Source organism: Anopheles moucheti, chromosome 3 (genome assembly GCF_943734755.1).
Source record: "Anopheles moucheti chromosome 3, idAnoMoucSN_F20_07, whole genome shotgun sequence".
Taxonomy (NCBI): Eukaryota; Metazoa; Arthropoda; class Insecta; order Diptera; family Culicidae; genus Anopheles; species Anopheles moucheti.
In genome coordinates, this window is record NC_069141.1 from 41,971,176 (window position 1) to 41,989,018 (window position 17,843).

Sequence of the window (17,843 nt, forward strand, 5' to 3'; positions counted from 1 at the left end):
TTGACACTTTGCACCCCCGGCTGTTGTTATCGTGCGTATTGTTGCGCTCTTGTTTGTGCGGTCTCACCACGAACCGGTTATTTGACTCCCGGCACTGCTTGAGGCTTCAAGAATGGCGCACAACCGAAATGAATAATGCCTGCTGTTACGATCCGGACAGACTTTCGAACGGCGACTGACTGTCTGGCGGTGGGATGCGAGCAGTTTTATGGTGAACTACACAGAGCTCCACGTCAGGGAGCGGTGCAGCTGGCTTGCACAAACAATCATCATCTCCCACGGACCTACTGTGACACAAACAACCTTCCCTCTAATGGGGCTGTTTTGCTGTTCTACTGATTTCTTATCTCTCTCTCTCTCTTTCTCTCTCCCTCTCCCGTGATGTAGTGGACGTTTCCCTCTTGGGTGAGCTCATATGGAGAGCTAACGCGTGAGCTACACACACATTGGGGTGTCTCGCTCAAAAGGCGATTTTTTCGCTCAGCACATAGTCTGTAACTCTCATGGGCTCAAATTGGCCCGAAAGCGAAAGGCCTGCCTGGCCTCTCGGCTGGGAAAATGTGAGAATGATCGTGGAAAATTGGGGAGCAAATGCATCCGCGCTCTACAATATGGAGAAGTCGCTTCTATCGGAATGCTCGGTGCATCGTTACGGCTTATCCACCACTCTCACTTTTCTCTTTTGTGTGCTCGTCACACATCACAGTTCCGCTCGTGAACGGCAAACGAACGTTCTACACCCTTTGACTGTAAGCTGATATACCTTTTAATCGTACAAACACGAGCCCATGGCGTGATAGCGTTGTGATGCTTCCACCTTGCCCAGCACCCGGTGGAACGTCCTTCCAATCCTTTGCCGAATGGCGGATGGGAATGGGCAAATGCGAAAGAGAACAGATCTCTATCAACATTCAACACGGAGTACGATGGAATCAGATTCTAAATATGTACATAGAAGAGAGTGGCAGGCCTTTTGTTGGAAGTTGTAAATCTTTCTTTTCATTACCAATGTTCCATCTATAAGACATTTCTCTGTTCACATCGATGCATTTGGAGCAATGCGAAGGTCACTACGCCTAGTATCGCATGTTAGAACGTGCACGTCACGCACACTCATCCATGAGCAAAACTATAAATGGTGTACTTTTACTGTGACAGTACTTATGTCATTTCATCAAATTCAAAAATGGAGTGCCCCATTACAAATGATAGTGTAAAAGGCCGCGAAGGTGCGGACATTCGTATGTGACTGTTATGTATTTCCATCCCTTTACTAATTAAGAACAATTGATTGTGCTATTTGATAAAGAATTACATTCAATGATGAATGCTTCACTATTCTCAACGCAACTTCACTATTGCAACGACAAGTAAAATCGCATAGAATGGCTGTCATTTTAAAGAGGTCTAAAGGCAAACAACACAATACAGGCTCTGCTTTCAATGGAGGTATTGAACAAATAAAAAAAAAGCTCCGATGTGATTATCACCCCTCAAAGCTTCTCGTTGTACAATGCAAAAAAGAAATGTTCAAACGACAAACATCGCTCGGCAAATATCAGCCTGCTGATAAGATTTGTAATGAGGTGCCTGAGGCTTGGCCTTTTCGCTTGTAATAACTGGTTTCGGCCAGTTGACATCAAGTTTGCTCGGTGTTGAAGTTTCCCGTGCCGTGTTTCAATCACGAGCCGCGATCTGCCCTCTACCACGACGACTGTCTCGACTAAGACGACTCTATCGATGGTGAGATATCAGCAATGAAAGAAACGTTGTTTTGATGGGTGCCACACAGAGCGACGCATCGGCTCTGACGGCAGTAACACGTCCCGCACGGTAAAATATGAGGAAGGTGCAACAAAGACGATTTTATGCAGCGATTAGATCTTGTATTTTTGAATTATGTTTCGATCAGATGCGTCACGTTTGCTGTAAACGTACGATAAGAAATTACTGTCACTGATATTACACTGAACAATAGTAAAGAATGCTACCACAAGCTACCACAATGACGGAATTGGAAGACAAAAGTACGATAGTAAAGTTGCAAAAACTTGACCAAAACAAACCAATAAATAAAACTTTAAATCTGACCATTGTGAACTGCTGTCCGTTTGGCCAAATAAACAGGATTTTCAAGTTGTGGAATCCCATCTCAGCTGCAGCAGGTTGTGAATGAAGTTTAATTTTAGTTTAACCTGTTCAGGTAAGTTCAAGCTGTCGCTTCCATATACGCTGTGGATTGTAAAATCGATAGGCCCATGAAAATCCTTGGCCGTTGAAAATAAATGCTCGTTAAAAAATCATGCATAGCATTCGCACGAAGAACAGAAAAATGTGCAAGACAACAACGCATCGCGGTGGTAAAGTGTTCCTATCCTTAATTGGATTGACCTAGTTGGGTTGGTAGGATTTTTCTGTTTTATGTTTGCAACAGAAAAAAAACTGAAACAGCACACCAGCAACAATTCGTGCACATGCACATACATCCTCCCAAATCTCTGTCCCGCCGGGTGAATGGAGAAAGCGCATCTGCTGCGTTCGTTCTCCTGCTTCAACATTATGTGCATATGTGGAGTTCGTGGCCTGTCCAGCAGCCACACACACCGTAAAAGGTTGTGTGTGTGTGTGTGTGTGTGTGTGTGTGTGTGTGTGTGTGTGTGTGTGTGTGTGTGTGTGTGTGTGTGTGTGTGTGTGTGTGTGTGTGTGTGTGTGTGTGTGTGTGTGTGTGTGTGTGTGTGTGTGTGTGTGTGTGTGTGTGTGTGTGTGTGTGTGTGTGTGTGTGTGTGTGTGTGTGTGTGTGTGTGTGTGTGTGTGTGTGTGTGTGTGTGTGTGTGTGTGTGTGTGTGTGTGTGTGTGTGTGTGTGTGTGTGTGTGTGTGTGTGTGTGTGTGTGTGTGTGTGTGTGTGTGTGTGTGTGTGTGTGTGTGTGTGTGTGTGTGTGTGTGTGTGTGTGTGTGTGTGTGTGTGTGTGTGTGTGTGTGTGTGTGTGTGTGTGTGTGTGTGTGTGTGTGTGTGTGTGTGTGTGTGTTTTTTTTTTTTTTTTTTTTTTTTTTTTTTTTTACAAGGAGTTTGAAATCTTCAAAAGACACCACTAGGGGCGACATGGGATTTTTACCCAGTAAAAAACTCTCCTTGGACCCTCTTTGCACCCTCCCACGGGATCACCTCGCGGTATTACTTCGTGGGAGGGGCAGTGCTGTGGCACTCAGTCTACGTAGGACACGCTAGCAACAATAACACTCACGAACACGCACATTTCACAGACGCTCACTGTACACACATTTCAACGTTGAACACTGAACACTCAGGCGCGACCATTCAGCTGGTCCTCCCTCCACTTCCGCTGTAGCTCCACCAGGATCAGACGCATCGTTGTAGCTGTGGCTTCCCACAGATCACCACTCTGTAACATCAACTGCATCAGGTTCGATCGGCATACCTCCGTTCCGCATTTGTTGCTCAGCTGCTGGCGCTCCTCGGCGAATCTTGGACAGTGGAACAAGACGTGTTCCGCCGTCTCATCAACGTCCACGCACGCTGAGCACCGAGGCGAGGAAGCGTGCCGGAACCTATGTAGGTAGCTCCTGAAGCAGCCGTGACCGGACAGGAACTGCGTAACGTAGAAATTCACGTCACCGTGCTTCCTACCCAGCCATGATGTCACGTCCGGGATCAGCGAGAAGGTCCATCTCCCGCTCGTTGCGCTGCTCCAAGCGTTCTGCCATTTCTCCATCGACGCAGCTCTGTTTATCGCTCTCGCTGCTGCGGTGAGTGGTTCCCCCGATCGTGCTTGCCGAAAGTTCTTCCGGTCCTCCTCTAGGATGATACACAACGGCATCATGTTCGCAATCACGCATACCGCTTCATACGATATGGTACGGTACGCACTAGCAACCCGCATAGCCAACCGCCTATACACCTTGTTCACAGCATTTTGGTGCTGCTTTTCAGTCAGGATGTGCGCCCAAACAGGCGCTCCATATCTCAACATGGACGTGGCAACGTTGGCATGAAGAGACCTGATGCTGCTGCTCGGTCCTCCTATATTTGGCGTAAACGATGCCAATGCGTTTGCGGTGTTCATGGCCTTCCTGCAGGCTTCCTCGAGATGGTCCTTGAATCTCAGTCGGTCGTCGATTTTAACCCCAAGGTATTTGAGATTCCTGACAGACTCAATGCGTTCTGAGCCTACCATTATCGATGCCTTCTGAACCTCCTTGTGGCTGCTGATGAGTATGAACTCGGTTTTCGCGTGTGCAATCTCCAGCCTCACTGACTTCATCCACTCGTCGATCGTTCCGACAGCGTCCGTGGCTAGTAATTCCACCTCCTCGATGGACTCGCCGGTGACCGTCAGGGCGATGTCGTCTGCGAAACCGGTTAGCTGTGCCCCTGGAGGTAGTGCAAGGGTTAGCACGCCATCATACATGACGTTCCACAGGGTGGGACCAAGAACTGATCCCTGTGGGACGCCTGCAGTGATGTTTACCGTCCTTACGCCTTCTTCCGTGACGTACTGCAACACGCGTCCGTTGAGGTAGCTCCTCAGCACCCTGCACAGATACGGGGGAACACTCATGCCCTGCAGCGCGACCGCAATCGCCTCCCAGCTGGCGCTATTGAAAGCGTTTTTGACGTCAATGGTGATGACCGCGCAGTAGCGAGCTCCACACCTCTTCCGCCGAAACGCCGCATTACCATTCTCCAGCACTGCCAGTATCGCGTCGACCGTTGACCGGTTTTTCCGGAAGCCAAACTGTCGATCCGAAAGACCATCTTGCCCCTCCGTGTGCTTTGTCAGGCGATCCTGAATTGGCATCTCCTGTACCTTTGCCAGGTTGTCGACCAGACCCAATGGCCTTAGGGCTGACGGGTCGCCCGAGGGTTTACCTGGCTTTGGTATAAGCACCAGTTTTTGCCGCTTCCAGATCGACGGAAACTGGCCAGACGACAGTGTGCTTTGGAGAATGGCCTGGAACACCGATGGAAACGCCTGCATTGCTGCCTTTAGAGCCTCATTTGGAATGCCGTCCGGACCAGGGGCCTTTCCTGGCTTGAGGCGGGCTGCAAAACTGAGGATTTCGTCAATGGTTACCGGCGCAGGTTCGGATTCCGCGTTGCTGAAAGAAGGGCTCAGCACCGGAGCGTCATGCGTCGGGAACAGCTGCTCAATAATACCCTTGAGCTTTATGGGGCATCGTTCAACCGGTTCGTGCTTCCTCGCTTTCCCCATTAGCACCTTGAAGGCGGACCCCCAGGGCTCGCGAGCGACGGTAGCGCAAAGCTCGTGGAAATGTCGCCTTTTGCTTGCCTTTATTTCCCTTTTTAGGTCCGACCTGGCCGTAACGTAGCTTGCCCTCAGTTGCTCCTTCGTTACAGGACACCTCTCCCGTTGCAGCTTCCTGCGCACCGCAATGCATTCGTCCCGATGCCTTTTGATGGATGTGTTCCACCAATAGGCTGGGGATTTTGTGTATTTCGGCGCCTTCCTCCTGGGCATCGTGGCGTCGCACGCCTTGGTCAACGCTGCTACTAGGCCCGAAGCATCGAGAGTCTCCCCGAAATCACCGAAGTTTAACGCCGCCACAAACAGTTCCTCGTCGAACAGCTCGGTTTTCCAACCTCGGATACTCGTCGAGGGGACAGGTGCTGGGCTGCGCCTTCTGTTGACGTAGTACCGGACTACGCGGTGGTCACTGAGAGTGTATGCTTCACTTACTCGCCAGTTTAAGCTCTGCGCCAGAACGGGACTACAAAACGTCACATCAATAATCGACGTCCTGTCGTTCCTGCTAAACGTGGGGGTAGTGCCAACGTTACCCAAAACCACGTTCAATTGGGCAAAGCTCTCGAGCACCGCGTCTCCCCTGCTGTTAGTCCGTTTACTGCCCCATTCAACTGCCCAGGCGTTAAAATCTCCAGCGATGACAACCGGAGTTCGCCCGCAAAGCTCCGCAACTATGTTGTCCAACATTTCGGTAAACTTCTCCAGGTCCCACCTTGGGGGTGCGTAACAGCTGCAGAAGTAAACTCCATTCACCACGGCGATGGTAAACCCTTCGAAGGCACAGGATACAACCCTTTGTATCGGAAATTTTCCCGTTGCCCAGATAGCTGCCATTCCCGTTTTGTCCGACACCCAGTTGTTGCTTCCGATAGGTGTGCGATATGGCTCCGATATCAAAACCACATCACCGTTTTCCTCCACCGTTGCTTGCCACAGGAGGTCCTGTGCCGCCTCGCAGTGATTCAAGTTGACTTGAACTACTTCCATGTCTTTCTTGCTGCCAGGCAATATGTTCCACCAACTTGGTGTCCGTTGTTACCCGGCGGACATATCAAGCAAACGGCAGGTCTGGTGCACGTGCGTGCTTGGTGGCCCTTTTCTCCGCAACGCAGGCAGTTTTCCCGTCTGTCCGGGCCTTTGCAGTCACGCTGAATGTGGTCAAACTCCCAGCAGCGGAAACACCTTCTGTTTGGCGGGAGGATCCGGACGCGGCAGATGGACCAGTCGATCTCCAGCTCTCGTTCAGCTACTAACATCGCAGACTGCCTAGCAGGCACCCTAACAAAAGCGGTCTGTGTTCCGTTAAACGCCGGCTTCAGCTTTACGTCGAGTTTATCGCTGCCCAACTCGAAACGGCCTCGTAGCGCACGTTCAACTTGGTCCACCGTTGTGACCTCGTCTATGTCGCGTATTTCGACGGTCGCGAGGTTACCGCGAAGAGAGACCTGACCGGCTTCACCCACTACTGACTGTAAGAGGTCTTTCACGTTTCCTCCGCAAACGGACTCTTCCTTCTTTAATTCGAAGATCATGTTGCCCTCTCTCGTGCGCCTGATCTTCGAAACCTGCTTTCCCAGCGACTGGAGCGTCGTGTCAGCTTTCACTTTCCGCAGGATGTCAGCATATGTCTGCTTTTCCTTTAAGCCGATAACAATGGCTTCGTTCCTGGGTCGTGCTTGGATCGCCGGCTTGGACGCTGGTTTCGGGTTCACCGTTGGCTTCTCACACGACGCCTTCGGTTTGCTTCTCACCACCGTGGTCCACGTCTCGCTCGAAGAAGACGCTGGTTTCGGTTTAACGGAGCCATCGTTTCTCGCCTTCTTTTGTCCCTCTTCTGCTTCAGGCGTTCTCTGGTTCCTCCCGCGCTTAGTCGGCCCCGTGAGCATGGGTGTCACGGGACGGCTGCCGGTAGCCCCAGCCTCACTGAGTGCCTTCTCAGCACGCTCAGCTCGCATTTTCCACGTGAGAAGCTCATTTTCCGCACCCCTGATTTCGGACAGAGTTTTGACCACCATCCTTTTAATCTCGAGGTGGACGTTGTGGCGGTTCTTGACGAAAAGATGCAATTCTTTCGCCGTTTTCAGGGCTTCCTGAAGTTTCCCCCCGTTTCCTGCATCGCCTGCACTTAACGAACTCACCGACTCCGTGCGCTGGATGCGGACGTTCCTTTCCTCCGTGACACTAGCTTGCTCCTCCGTGGGCAATTCCGGCCCTGCAGGCTCGCTCTCGGTCACGTTTGCGTTTGCGGGCTTACCTGCCACACCACCTTCCTCTTTCCTCTCGGCATCCGGCTCGACTCTTGGCGGGGAGCGGAGAGTTTTACTGCTCCTGCCAAAAAACAGGAGTGTGTGTGTGTGTGTGTGTGTGTGTGTGTGTGTGTGTTTGTGTGTGTGTGTGTGTGTGTGTGTGTGTGTGTGTGTGTGTGTGTGTGTGTTAGGCTCTAAAGCGTATTTCCTTCAGTAATGTCTAACAGCCAGCGAAAAACGTGGTCGTCAACAAGATTGACCAGATGCGGGTCCAAACTTTAACACGAGACATGCTCGTTTCCAGATAGTACGCGGATAGATAAGCTAAAAATATCAATGGGCCTAAGCGATAATTAAGATTGAAATTTGGCATAGCTGTTCCTGTTTTTATTCGATATCAAAGTTCAGTGGGTTCAGCATTCGATTAGAGTTTTTGTTTGTAACCTTGAGACTAGAGTAAGGAAAAGTAAATATCCTCTCTCGCGTTGGTTTAACTACCAACTAGGTCATGCTACTAGACTTCATTTTTGCCGCGTAGTCTGATAGTCAGACCGTGCCAAAAGTGGCAGCCAGGTCCAGTTTATTAGACTGAACACCCAACCGCGGCACCATGAGACCCCCATGGCCTTGAAAAATATATTTAGTCTACAATACGAAAGCATTACGACCTGCAAAAAGTAATCATACTTCTGATCATAGTTTAATATTTATTTGCGATAACTATAATTATTGTTTCTCTGTTAATGCCGTGAATGCAGCAATCAAAAAATTGTAAAACATAATTATTACAAGGATTGATCGTGTAAACAAAAAAAAATCTCTTCATTGCCACCAACAAGCAAAGTTTGTTTTCTTCCCTAGAACAATCACACCGTCTTGGGAAAAATCCTCCTGATGATTTGAAAATGGTGTCACACATAGGTTTGACAAAATAAACAGAAAATGCTGTTATCACTTCGACGATCAAGTACACGTCAATGTAACTAGAAGAACCTGAAGCAGAAGAGGTTTGTACAGTATATGACTCCATACCATAGTAGATGCACACTGCTGAAATATTATTCAAACGGCACATCTACACGTTCATGACTTCATGAACATCAGCAGCAATGATTATTATCATCATTATGTTTAATAAAGAAGGCAGCAGTTCCATCAGATAATCAATGTTGTCGATGAAAGTAATCGTACAGCTTTGTACAATTGAAAACCGAAACAGAAAACTTGTACATTAGTGAATATTTTAGCAGGCCAAATCTACATAACCGGTTCCACCATCGACCTGCAATGTAAAGCCTTCTTCAATGGGTAACCATTGCGCGATGTTTACGCTGGCTTTGGATGCTCCAGAGTAAGATTGGGGATGGAAAACAAGCAAACAGGGAAAAGAAAAAGCAGTTCAAGTAAACATTTCGTCCAATCCTCCAACCAACATGGAACCATGATAAGCCCTTGGTACGCACGAACACATGTGTGCGCGGTCTCGAAATCATGATGGACGATCTGTTTACCGTAACGTACAGAGTTGCTCGTTTCTTCGCCACGTGACATCATGGGGGACGACTCAGCCGAGACGAGTTTTTCAAACTTCAAGGTTCTAGTGGTAAATTAATCACATTTTTTTGGTGTTTGGAAAATTTAGGGAAATTTCAATCATCTGTGGGCTAAACAGTTTTGTAGAAATTTCAAAACATTTCATAAGCTTAAAAATGATTCATAACAACATTCATAAACGTGTAACTTGACATTAGTCATTCTTTGTTAACGATAGATGCAAGCTTTTTCCTTTCTCTACATTATTACGTGTTGTTTTATAAATATACCGTAACAGTAAAGTAAGATATGATTCTCTCCATATCTTATCAGCAAACAAACTTACTGTCGCGTTACTTGAATGCGTTTTAAAATAGAATGACATGTTTACCTTTATAACGTTTAATACCTAGAACAGAAATTTAAAGCGCGTTGAAAACTTACCATTGCTTGCTCGATTTTGTTATCGATGGCGACCGCACTTGTTCCCGAAGCACTGAAATAAATGAAATAAAGATAAGTTTTAATTGGTGATTTGTGCTGTGCTGTAAATAAGTCACATCAAGTGTTCATCAAGATATAATCGACCCAAAAATAAGCTGTTGGTAACATATACTTATTTGTGTGCAGATTATAACCCACATGATACCCATATCAGTACGAAAAACGTTGTCTAGGTTATTTTATGATCTCTTTGATATTCGTCAGTATTACGCTTATATCATTTTTGCGGCGTTTTTTGATACAGATTATATCTTACACAATACATCACGTGTTTCGACATTGTTTGCTTCTGGTTCAACTTAAATGCCTACAAACGTTGATGCGAACATAATTGAAATAATTGAGATATTGAGAAGACTAAATCACATTTTGGTTGGTGTTATAAGCCTCAATTGCGTTTGGGACCAATACACCACTGGCCGAAAAGAAGTCATCAAATCAGATTTAAATAAAATTGAAGATGACGTAACGTTTCAAACAACGCTGTTTCGATTATTGACACAGGAGCTCGCAAAAAAAAAGTATTTACACTGACACCAGGTGATCCGTTTGAACAACGCTTTGCTCGTTCACGAATTATTCACCATATGATCACATCACGATCGCTAATATCTTTCTACCTCGCCGCATTTTCTTGCGTACAGCTCAACACTTGCAAACTTCAGCCACATGTGGGTAAACCTGCGCTACCATGTGGCGTAGAGTACAAGCGCCGGTATTATGTTTCGTCACACGGTACGTCGTACCGCTACGTCATTGACTAAACTAAAACACGCGAAAAGAAGGATTCAATGGCGGTTGTTCTTGATGATTTTTCTTGCTGCTGGTCAACTACTTACATCTGGACATTTTGATTTTGGTGTTCACAAATCGTCATGAACAGTTTAAATAAAACATGATACGATTCGATGCACATGGTTGTCGCACATTGACTTTCCTGAACATATTCAAGCGGATCTGCTTAACAGAATAGCCTGTTACGGGTGCGTTTCCATTAAAAGAGTGCACAGATTTTGCGTCGTGAAGACTGCAACACCACGCACAGGACCAGTTGCGATCTATTTAGTAATGTCATCACGAGGGCAATAAAAAAGAACCCGTTTTGCAATCACCGGATCGGATTTAAAATTTAAATATCGCGGCAAACAGTCGCATCGGTGAACACCACCAGCTCCCGCCCCGATCGAGGTATCGATTTTGATCGTGCAAAGGCGATCTTGCACATGCCAAACCAATGAAATGGAGTACGAGTATAAACAGCGCAATGAGGAACGCACGGCCAGCGCCAAAAGTAATCACACAATCGCTCGGGGCGAGCGATTGCTTTGCACCACCACCAACGACCAGCCCCATTTGGGTTGGTGTGGAGAGGTTTTTTTTTTCGTTTAAATTCGCAGCGTGCGAAACGATGCTTTTGTTTTATCGCGATCGCGAAACAAACGCTACTGTTTTCTGCATGGGCACTCAGCAACGATGGCAAACCATCTGTGCGCGTTTTGAGTATTTTGTATCTCCACCATGTTTTCGGTGTTGTTTTTCGTTCAGCTCAGCCCGCCCGAATTGGTTTGTTATGTTTTCATTTTATTAATTCTCCACTGCCCACTCGGCCCACGATTCGATGCTTTTCGCGCCCCTTTTTGCTTGATTTACGTGTCTCCCACTTGCGAGTGGAAATTAAATAACTCTTTGCGTATTTGTTCGACTTCATTCACGCTTCACACTAACGCGCGTGCGAAGCGAACGAAAAAAAAGGTATTGGTGGGAAAACAGCGTTTCGACTGTGAAGCTTGTAAACATAACATTAGGAGTTTATCGACAGCGTTTTGGCTGGTAACGTTTAGCATTGGAAAACCTTGTGTGCTTAAGCAATACAAGTTCAAGCGTTGCTAGATAGTTCCTGATACGAGATAGTTAAGTAATGATTTCGTGCGATACTTTTGATTTTTTCTTTTGAAGTGGAAGATTTTTCACGGATTTTCATGGTTAATAGCAACAAATGTCAGGCAAAAATTAGCCTGATACTTGTTTGCAAGCAAATGCAGTAGGTATCCTTAAAATTGATGAAACTTAAACCGTTATTCTTCTTGAAAACGCTTTTCATAAAAGAAGATTTTAATGACAGCTACAAACGATACATTCGTTTCCGATAAATTTTGTCTCTAAATCAATGTTTTCCTCTTAATTATATACCATTTTCTAGTAAGGTTTAAAACATAAACACCGACGCCATTTTCTTGTAGGTGTCAACAAAAGCAGAAAAGGCGTCAGTATTCGCTTGAAAATTTCGTATTATCTGCTAGCTACTACCCGAATAATTTAAACTAATACTTTTGAATGAATTAAATGTCAAGTAGGTCAGGACCTAGTCCATATTTTAAATATATTTTTCATAATAATTGCAATGTACGCGACAATTTTCCGTAATTCACATAAAATTCTTAAGAATTGGAATGAAAGGAAGGAATTCGAACGAGTTTGCGTTCATTTTATTATGACTTACAAAAAATCTTGAACAAACGGTAACAAAACATTAATTGAAGACTATGAGACAAAAATCGACCAACGTTGTCAAAAATTGATGATTTTGGTGCAATTTAACAGCAGTGACTGTTCATCCTTTTATACTATCGATCGATATACTTAACCATAGGCATCGTCATTATCCATTTGTTTATATAAATTATACTGCCAAACCTTGGCAAAATTATCGATGTTGCAATGCCCGTTAAATCATACGGCAAATCTTCCATGTATTGCAAATTCCTCCACCAAATGGGCTCATCACTTTGCTCTTGCTAGTATGAAAACGAAAAGGAAATCGATTAGTGTGTCACATTTTTTATGCCCCCCGCCATCCGCCTTCAAATGCCAGCCATGCAAAAATGAGACTCATTTTGATCGCTATTGCAAAAGGGCCGTAACCGTGCAGCCTTAAACATCGGCCAGCCCCCACTCGTCGGCCACTCGGTCGTCTCGGGAGCTGAAAGGCATCAATCAATATTTCCACCCTTCCAACCAAGTGCTTGGTGCATGATTATTAGTTTTTCAGCCACCTTTGCCAGCAGTGCGAGATGTGGCCGAGGTGGTGCCCAGCCACAAATCGTGTTTCCTTCCACCGTAACAAACATCGATGAATGTGCGCGGCCCGCGACAAGACGTGCGAGTGTGAGCAGACGGACACACGGACAGATATTGCGCAAACACGTCTTTCTTGCTTTGGGGGGAGTAACGCGGGGTGGGTTTTGGGTTTTCCTACCGTTGCGTTACGATGCTGGTGTAGTAGCGCGTGTTGCACCAGGCGTTGGGCGCAAAAATTCCCATTCTAAAACTTCGCTTCTCCAACACACACTGTACGACCGACTGAATAGGACCACCGTTAAAGGGACTTCCAGACTTTTCGAAAGTGTACGATTATTGTTTTCGGAGGCCATTTTATTCCATTCCCCATGGCATGGCGCTGGAGTCGCAATGGCGCAGTTTGCCATTGTCGTTGCGTACAGCAGTTTTCACTTTTCTCCCAGCGATTCACTCTCACTGTCGTCGGAGCAATGTGGGACGAAAGAAACAAGAATAACAGTAAAAGGAGAAAGAAACGCGAAGAACCAAGAGGACAAACCCTGCTCTCCCTCGATCATTTATTTGTTCCACCATGGTTACGGGCAGCAATTGACGACAGCGAGTACAAAAATCGTTGGTTCGTCGAAATATAGCACAGGGGGTACAGGTCATTCTGCCCGGTCGTCGAATGCAATATTAATGTAGTACGGACGGTTCAGATTTCAGACATACAACCGGGCAAGCAACCGGGACTAGTGAACGAAGGAACGTAGGCTGGAACACTTACTTTGGATAAAAATGATCGATGTACTTGATAACGACCTCCCGCAGGATGTCCTTTTTGCCGGACACGGAATACTGGTGCATAGCCATGATATCGCTTTTCATTTTCGGTGCGATTTTGTACGTCAATTCAGGATGAAATGTAATGCTCGTCGTACGGCAGGGTTTTGTTTTGAAGGCGCCAACTGCTAAAAAGCGCACTGAAGATTTCGCGAGGTTTATGAATTGAACGGAGTGCCGGAGTGCGAATGATTCGTTGAGCACAAATAGCCAAGCAACTTGGGTTTGTACGAAGAAAATCGCGCAACTGGGATGAAGATGAATAGGCCCAACGAAGAACTGATGCCGTATTAAAAATCTCAACTATGACCAGATAAATCTTCACCAGCTAATGGGACTATTTGACTGCAGCTTGGCACCACACACAAAAAAAAACCACACACTATAAACACGGACGCTCTCTCGAATGCCGGAACGGGAGCGTAAAATAATATAAAACCAATCGCACACCTCGCTGCGGTCACACTATGCTTTGCGGCTGGTTTCCCTTTTCGCTTCAAGCGCCTTGTTTGTCAAAGGATCAAAAACCATTTGGATCGTGTGATGCTCGTGGGTTTGTCAAAATATCACTACACGCCCTTTCGTGACAATCACATGCTTTTTTTCGCTTGTCGCACGACACATTCGACACATTCGTTGTGTAGGACTGCGCGAAAATTGGTATGTCTCTGCCTCTGGTCGTGTGTATCCTTGGCGGAAGGATTATTTTGCCCTTTTATTTAAACGAACTTTTCAATAACCACGCGGTGCTAAGGTGCAGATTATCAGCATGCATTTCACATTTCACACGCTATGCTGCAATTGCAATTGCTACTGCAGGGTTTGCCACCGATACAGCGTACAGAGACACCTGCACTTATATATATATAAACATATATTCATGCACAACCGAGCTCGCGTGTACACGGGACCAAATAAACGCACACCACGACGTTACACAGCAGCACCGCCAGCAGCAGCAGCAGCAGCAGCTTCACAACCCAGCACAATCAATAATACAGACGAAACCAAAATGGCCGATTGCCTCCCTGTGCGGTCGAAGGTTTGGATGTACAGTGGTGGTAGTTAGCTGGTTGTTTTCCTCGGCCGAACAAAAAAAAACAAAACGGGACAAATTTGAGGAAAGCGAGCTTCGAGTTTCGAGCACGGCCGTTGGTTACTGTGGTGTTTTTCCTTCCCAGACGGTTTCCAACACGCCCGCAGGAACTAACACACGTCGCAGAACTTCCAATAACGATTGCACTTGTTTTTGTTTGGTCACACGCGTTCCAGTTGAGTGGTAGAGTGGTAAAGGTTTGTGTCACACTTTTGCAAAACCCCAAAAGCGGCCCAGGTGAACAGCGCAGGGCTCTAAACAGCGGCTAAGCGGCTGTGTTTTCCTGGTCGTTGTCCTGGGTATGGGTACACAATTTGCCTTGAAGTGCAGCGTGCTGATAAGCGCACGGCACCGAGCACCACCGACCCCGCGTGAGAGGGGCTCTTGCCGTTTGCTTCGATTGGGTTATGAATAATCACAACATAATACGGCCACAACAACCGATGCTTTGAGGGACAAAATTATAGCGACCTTTCCGATCGGGAAACAAATAAAACTCCGCAATGCGAGCTGGCCCTTCTCAGTCAGTTTGGCGTATTTTCTTGGTTTCTTCTGGTGTGGTTTGCAGCAGACACAACGCCGTTAAACCGCACAGCCAAAAAAAGCTTCACCGTCGAACGCGATGCGAAAAGATGCAGCACAGCACAAGCACGACACACCGAACGACCGACGCGACGGTTTGTACGGATGAGAGTGTAGATCACATTTTTGAAACTCAGCACAATTTGTTGGACTAGTTCCTTCGTTTTTTTTTTTTTGTTGTTGGCCGTTTGCTGCGATGCTACCGCGATGTATCTCGCGGTGATCTTTCGAGGTGGAAACAGCTGCGAAGGTGGCGGCGAGATTCGCTCCCAAGAACGGAATCGATGGCTGCCCGCTTTTGAGCGTTGATTATTTTGGGGCGTAGTACATCGGCACGTTCTGGTGGATATTATATCTACAAAACTGCTGCTTATTTTAGGCAGCCACACGGACGCACTTTCACGAGAACGACGCGGTCCCAACTTGGCCGATACATGACACACGGTGGTCAACGACGAGGATGGTGTAACGCGAACTGGTTTTTAACACTACGCAGTTGGAGCTGCCCGACGCCTCGACGACATGGTGTGTTTTCAAAAGTCCGCACTTTACTACGAGAATGTACGCCACACGATGCAGTTATTTCGAGCCAAACATCGCCCCAACAACACACGCATACACGCGACCACCCCAGTGCTCTCAGAGCATTACGGCGGGCGCACACCACAGCCACCACGAGGGCCGCAGTGGGAAACAGAAATTCGAAAGGGGGGAGCGGGCCTGTCTGTTACAGTCGACAGTATTTCTCATTTTAACTGCTTTGGCCTCTCATTCGCTGGGAGAGCATTTTCCAACTTTTCTGCATTTCTTCAGATCTGCTAAAAATCTCTCACGAGCACACACACACACACGCACACACGGCGCATATCCATGCGTGTGTTTTGTATTACGAAAAGGTCTTACGAATGCGAATGGGTAACATTTTCCGACCATTTTCTCCGTTCATTTGCGAGCGACAGGAAGGCAGAGAGAAGCCCACTGTTCCAATGCTTCGAGAAACCCTGAGACTCGCGAGTGCGCCGAAAGTGTCTGTATATGTGTAGTTTTTATGTTAAAGTTAGGGGGGGGGGGGGCAAATACGGGGGAGTGCAAAACACGATCTCTTCTTATTCTACGCGAGCAAGCCAACATAAGAGCAATAACGGTAGTTAAGTTTGGGAGAAACAATGTTCGAAGAGCATAAGGCAGCTCCCATGCCATCCCGAAAAAGGGACTTCACGGTAGTCAGAAATGCGTTCCTTTGAATTGGCAAAATGTTGAGATAGGTTCAAATCTTCCTTAACAGCAATTGAACATCGCTGGACAAATGTCTAATGAATACCAGTAACACGTAATGGCATCGCTACTTCTATCCGCTGGATGGACCAACTTCCATCTTGCATTCTAAAATGGAGTCCGCGAAAACCTTGGAACAACAATGCGATTCAATACATCCCTTTTGCCAATGCAAAGCTCAACTTCCTACAAACTGGTGCAGCCGCGTATGCTCCACTGTGATTGTGGTGCACGCTTTATGTGACGTGTATCAAACGATGCAAAAGTAAAAGTTACTCAAGCGAACTAGCAGCCATTTAATGGGCTACGGCACAATTTAAAGGCCTCTCATTCGTGTTTTGGTCCGTGAGTATCCCTGGGATTTTAATTCTCTCCGAAGAAAAAGGATTTGATCAGAATCAATGCTCGCAGAGAACGAGCATTTCTCGTCCGGTAGTGTGCGTTATGGCGTTTGCGGTACATCAAAACACGAACAGAGCTTCCAAAAACATAAACAAACATAACTTCCTCCCATAGTATCTGTAATGATGATGATGATGATGATGATGATGATGTATCCGTGTACGTATGTTGGAGGACAAGCAAGCATAATCACACCGTTTGCAAGTATTGCTGGTTTCCTCGACTGCCTTCTTATCGTTGCTCGTATCGTTGCAACACACTTGCAAACATTGGTGTTTTTCGGAGCTAGCGCAGCATAACGCAACATAGGTGCTCGGCATTAGATAGGTGTGCGTCTCGAGGGAACCTTTCTCCGTTGTGGGACAAATATGAACCATTGGGATGTAAATTTGAGCATACGGCAAGCATTTAGAGCAACATTTGTAATATAAAATTCTCTTTTTGCTGAGCATTTTAGAAATAGTACTGCATAATAATTATAATAAGTACTTAAAAAAAATGGCAAGGTCTTATTACTGCATCACATTATTATTAATAATCAACAGTAACAAATGAACAACTGCAAAGGCATTACATTTCCGGAATGTAGGTAATTGGAAACGGACGAAAGAATGTTCTGCTGAAGAACATACAAAAAATAAAACAAAACTATTCCTACAAACCTGGCAACGCGTTTTATTTTAGCTCTCAAGGACGGACGAACTCGATCGCATTCAAGATCATCGCAAGTTGCTGTGAAAACTATTTGCCGGCTCGAGTATGCGTAACCTGCTGACGAGGCAAGCTACGGCCACTGTAAACCTCGGAACAAGGATATAGTGTGAGCAGATCAGTAAAAGGAATAGCGCGAAAGAGAGCGCTGATCGCCAACGTGCGAAGCAATACCAACACCGCCATCTTAAGCCGGTCCCAGACTACGCACTGCAACCGTACGCGCACGGTAAAGATGGCATTAGCTCATTTTGTAAAGGCCAACCATGGGAACTAAGAAGTAAAAGTTTAAACCCTTCAACAGCGTG

At 46.4% G+C, this 17,843-nt stretch overlaps 1 protein-coding gene across 1 annotated transcript in view; it reads right to left on the reverse strand.

Annotated features, from left to right (window-relative positions):
- LOC128305767 (protein bunched, class 2/F/G isoform) overlaps positions 1–17,843 on the reverse strand; it is a 50,000-nt gene that overhangs the window by 6,699 nt on the left and 25,458 nt on the right. Inside the window, exon 4 of the mRNA XM_053043365.1 lies at positions 9,510–9,561. Within this exon, the coding sequence (XP_052899325.1) occupies positions 9,510–9,561 (52 nt within the window). The remainder of the gene's footprint in view (positions 1–9,509; positions 9,562–17,843) is intronic.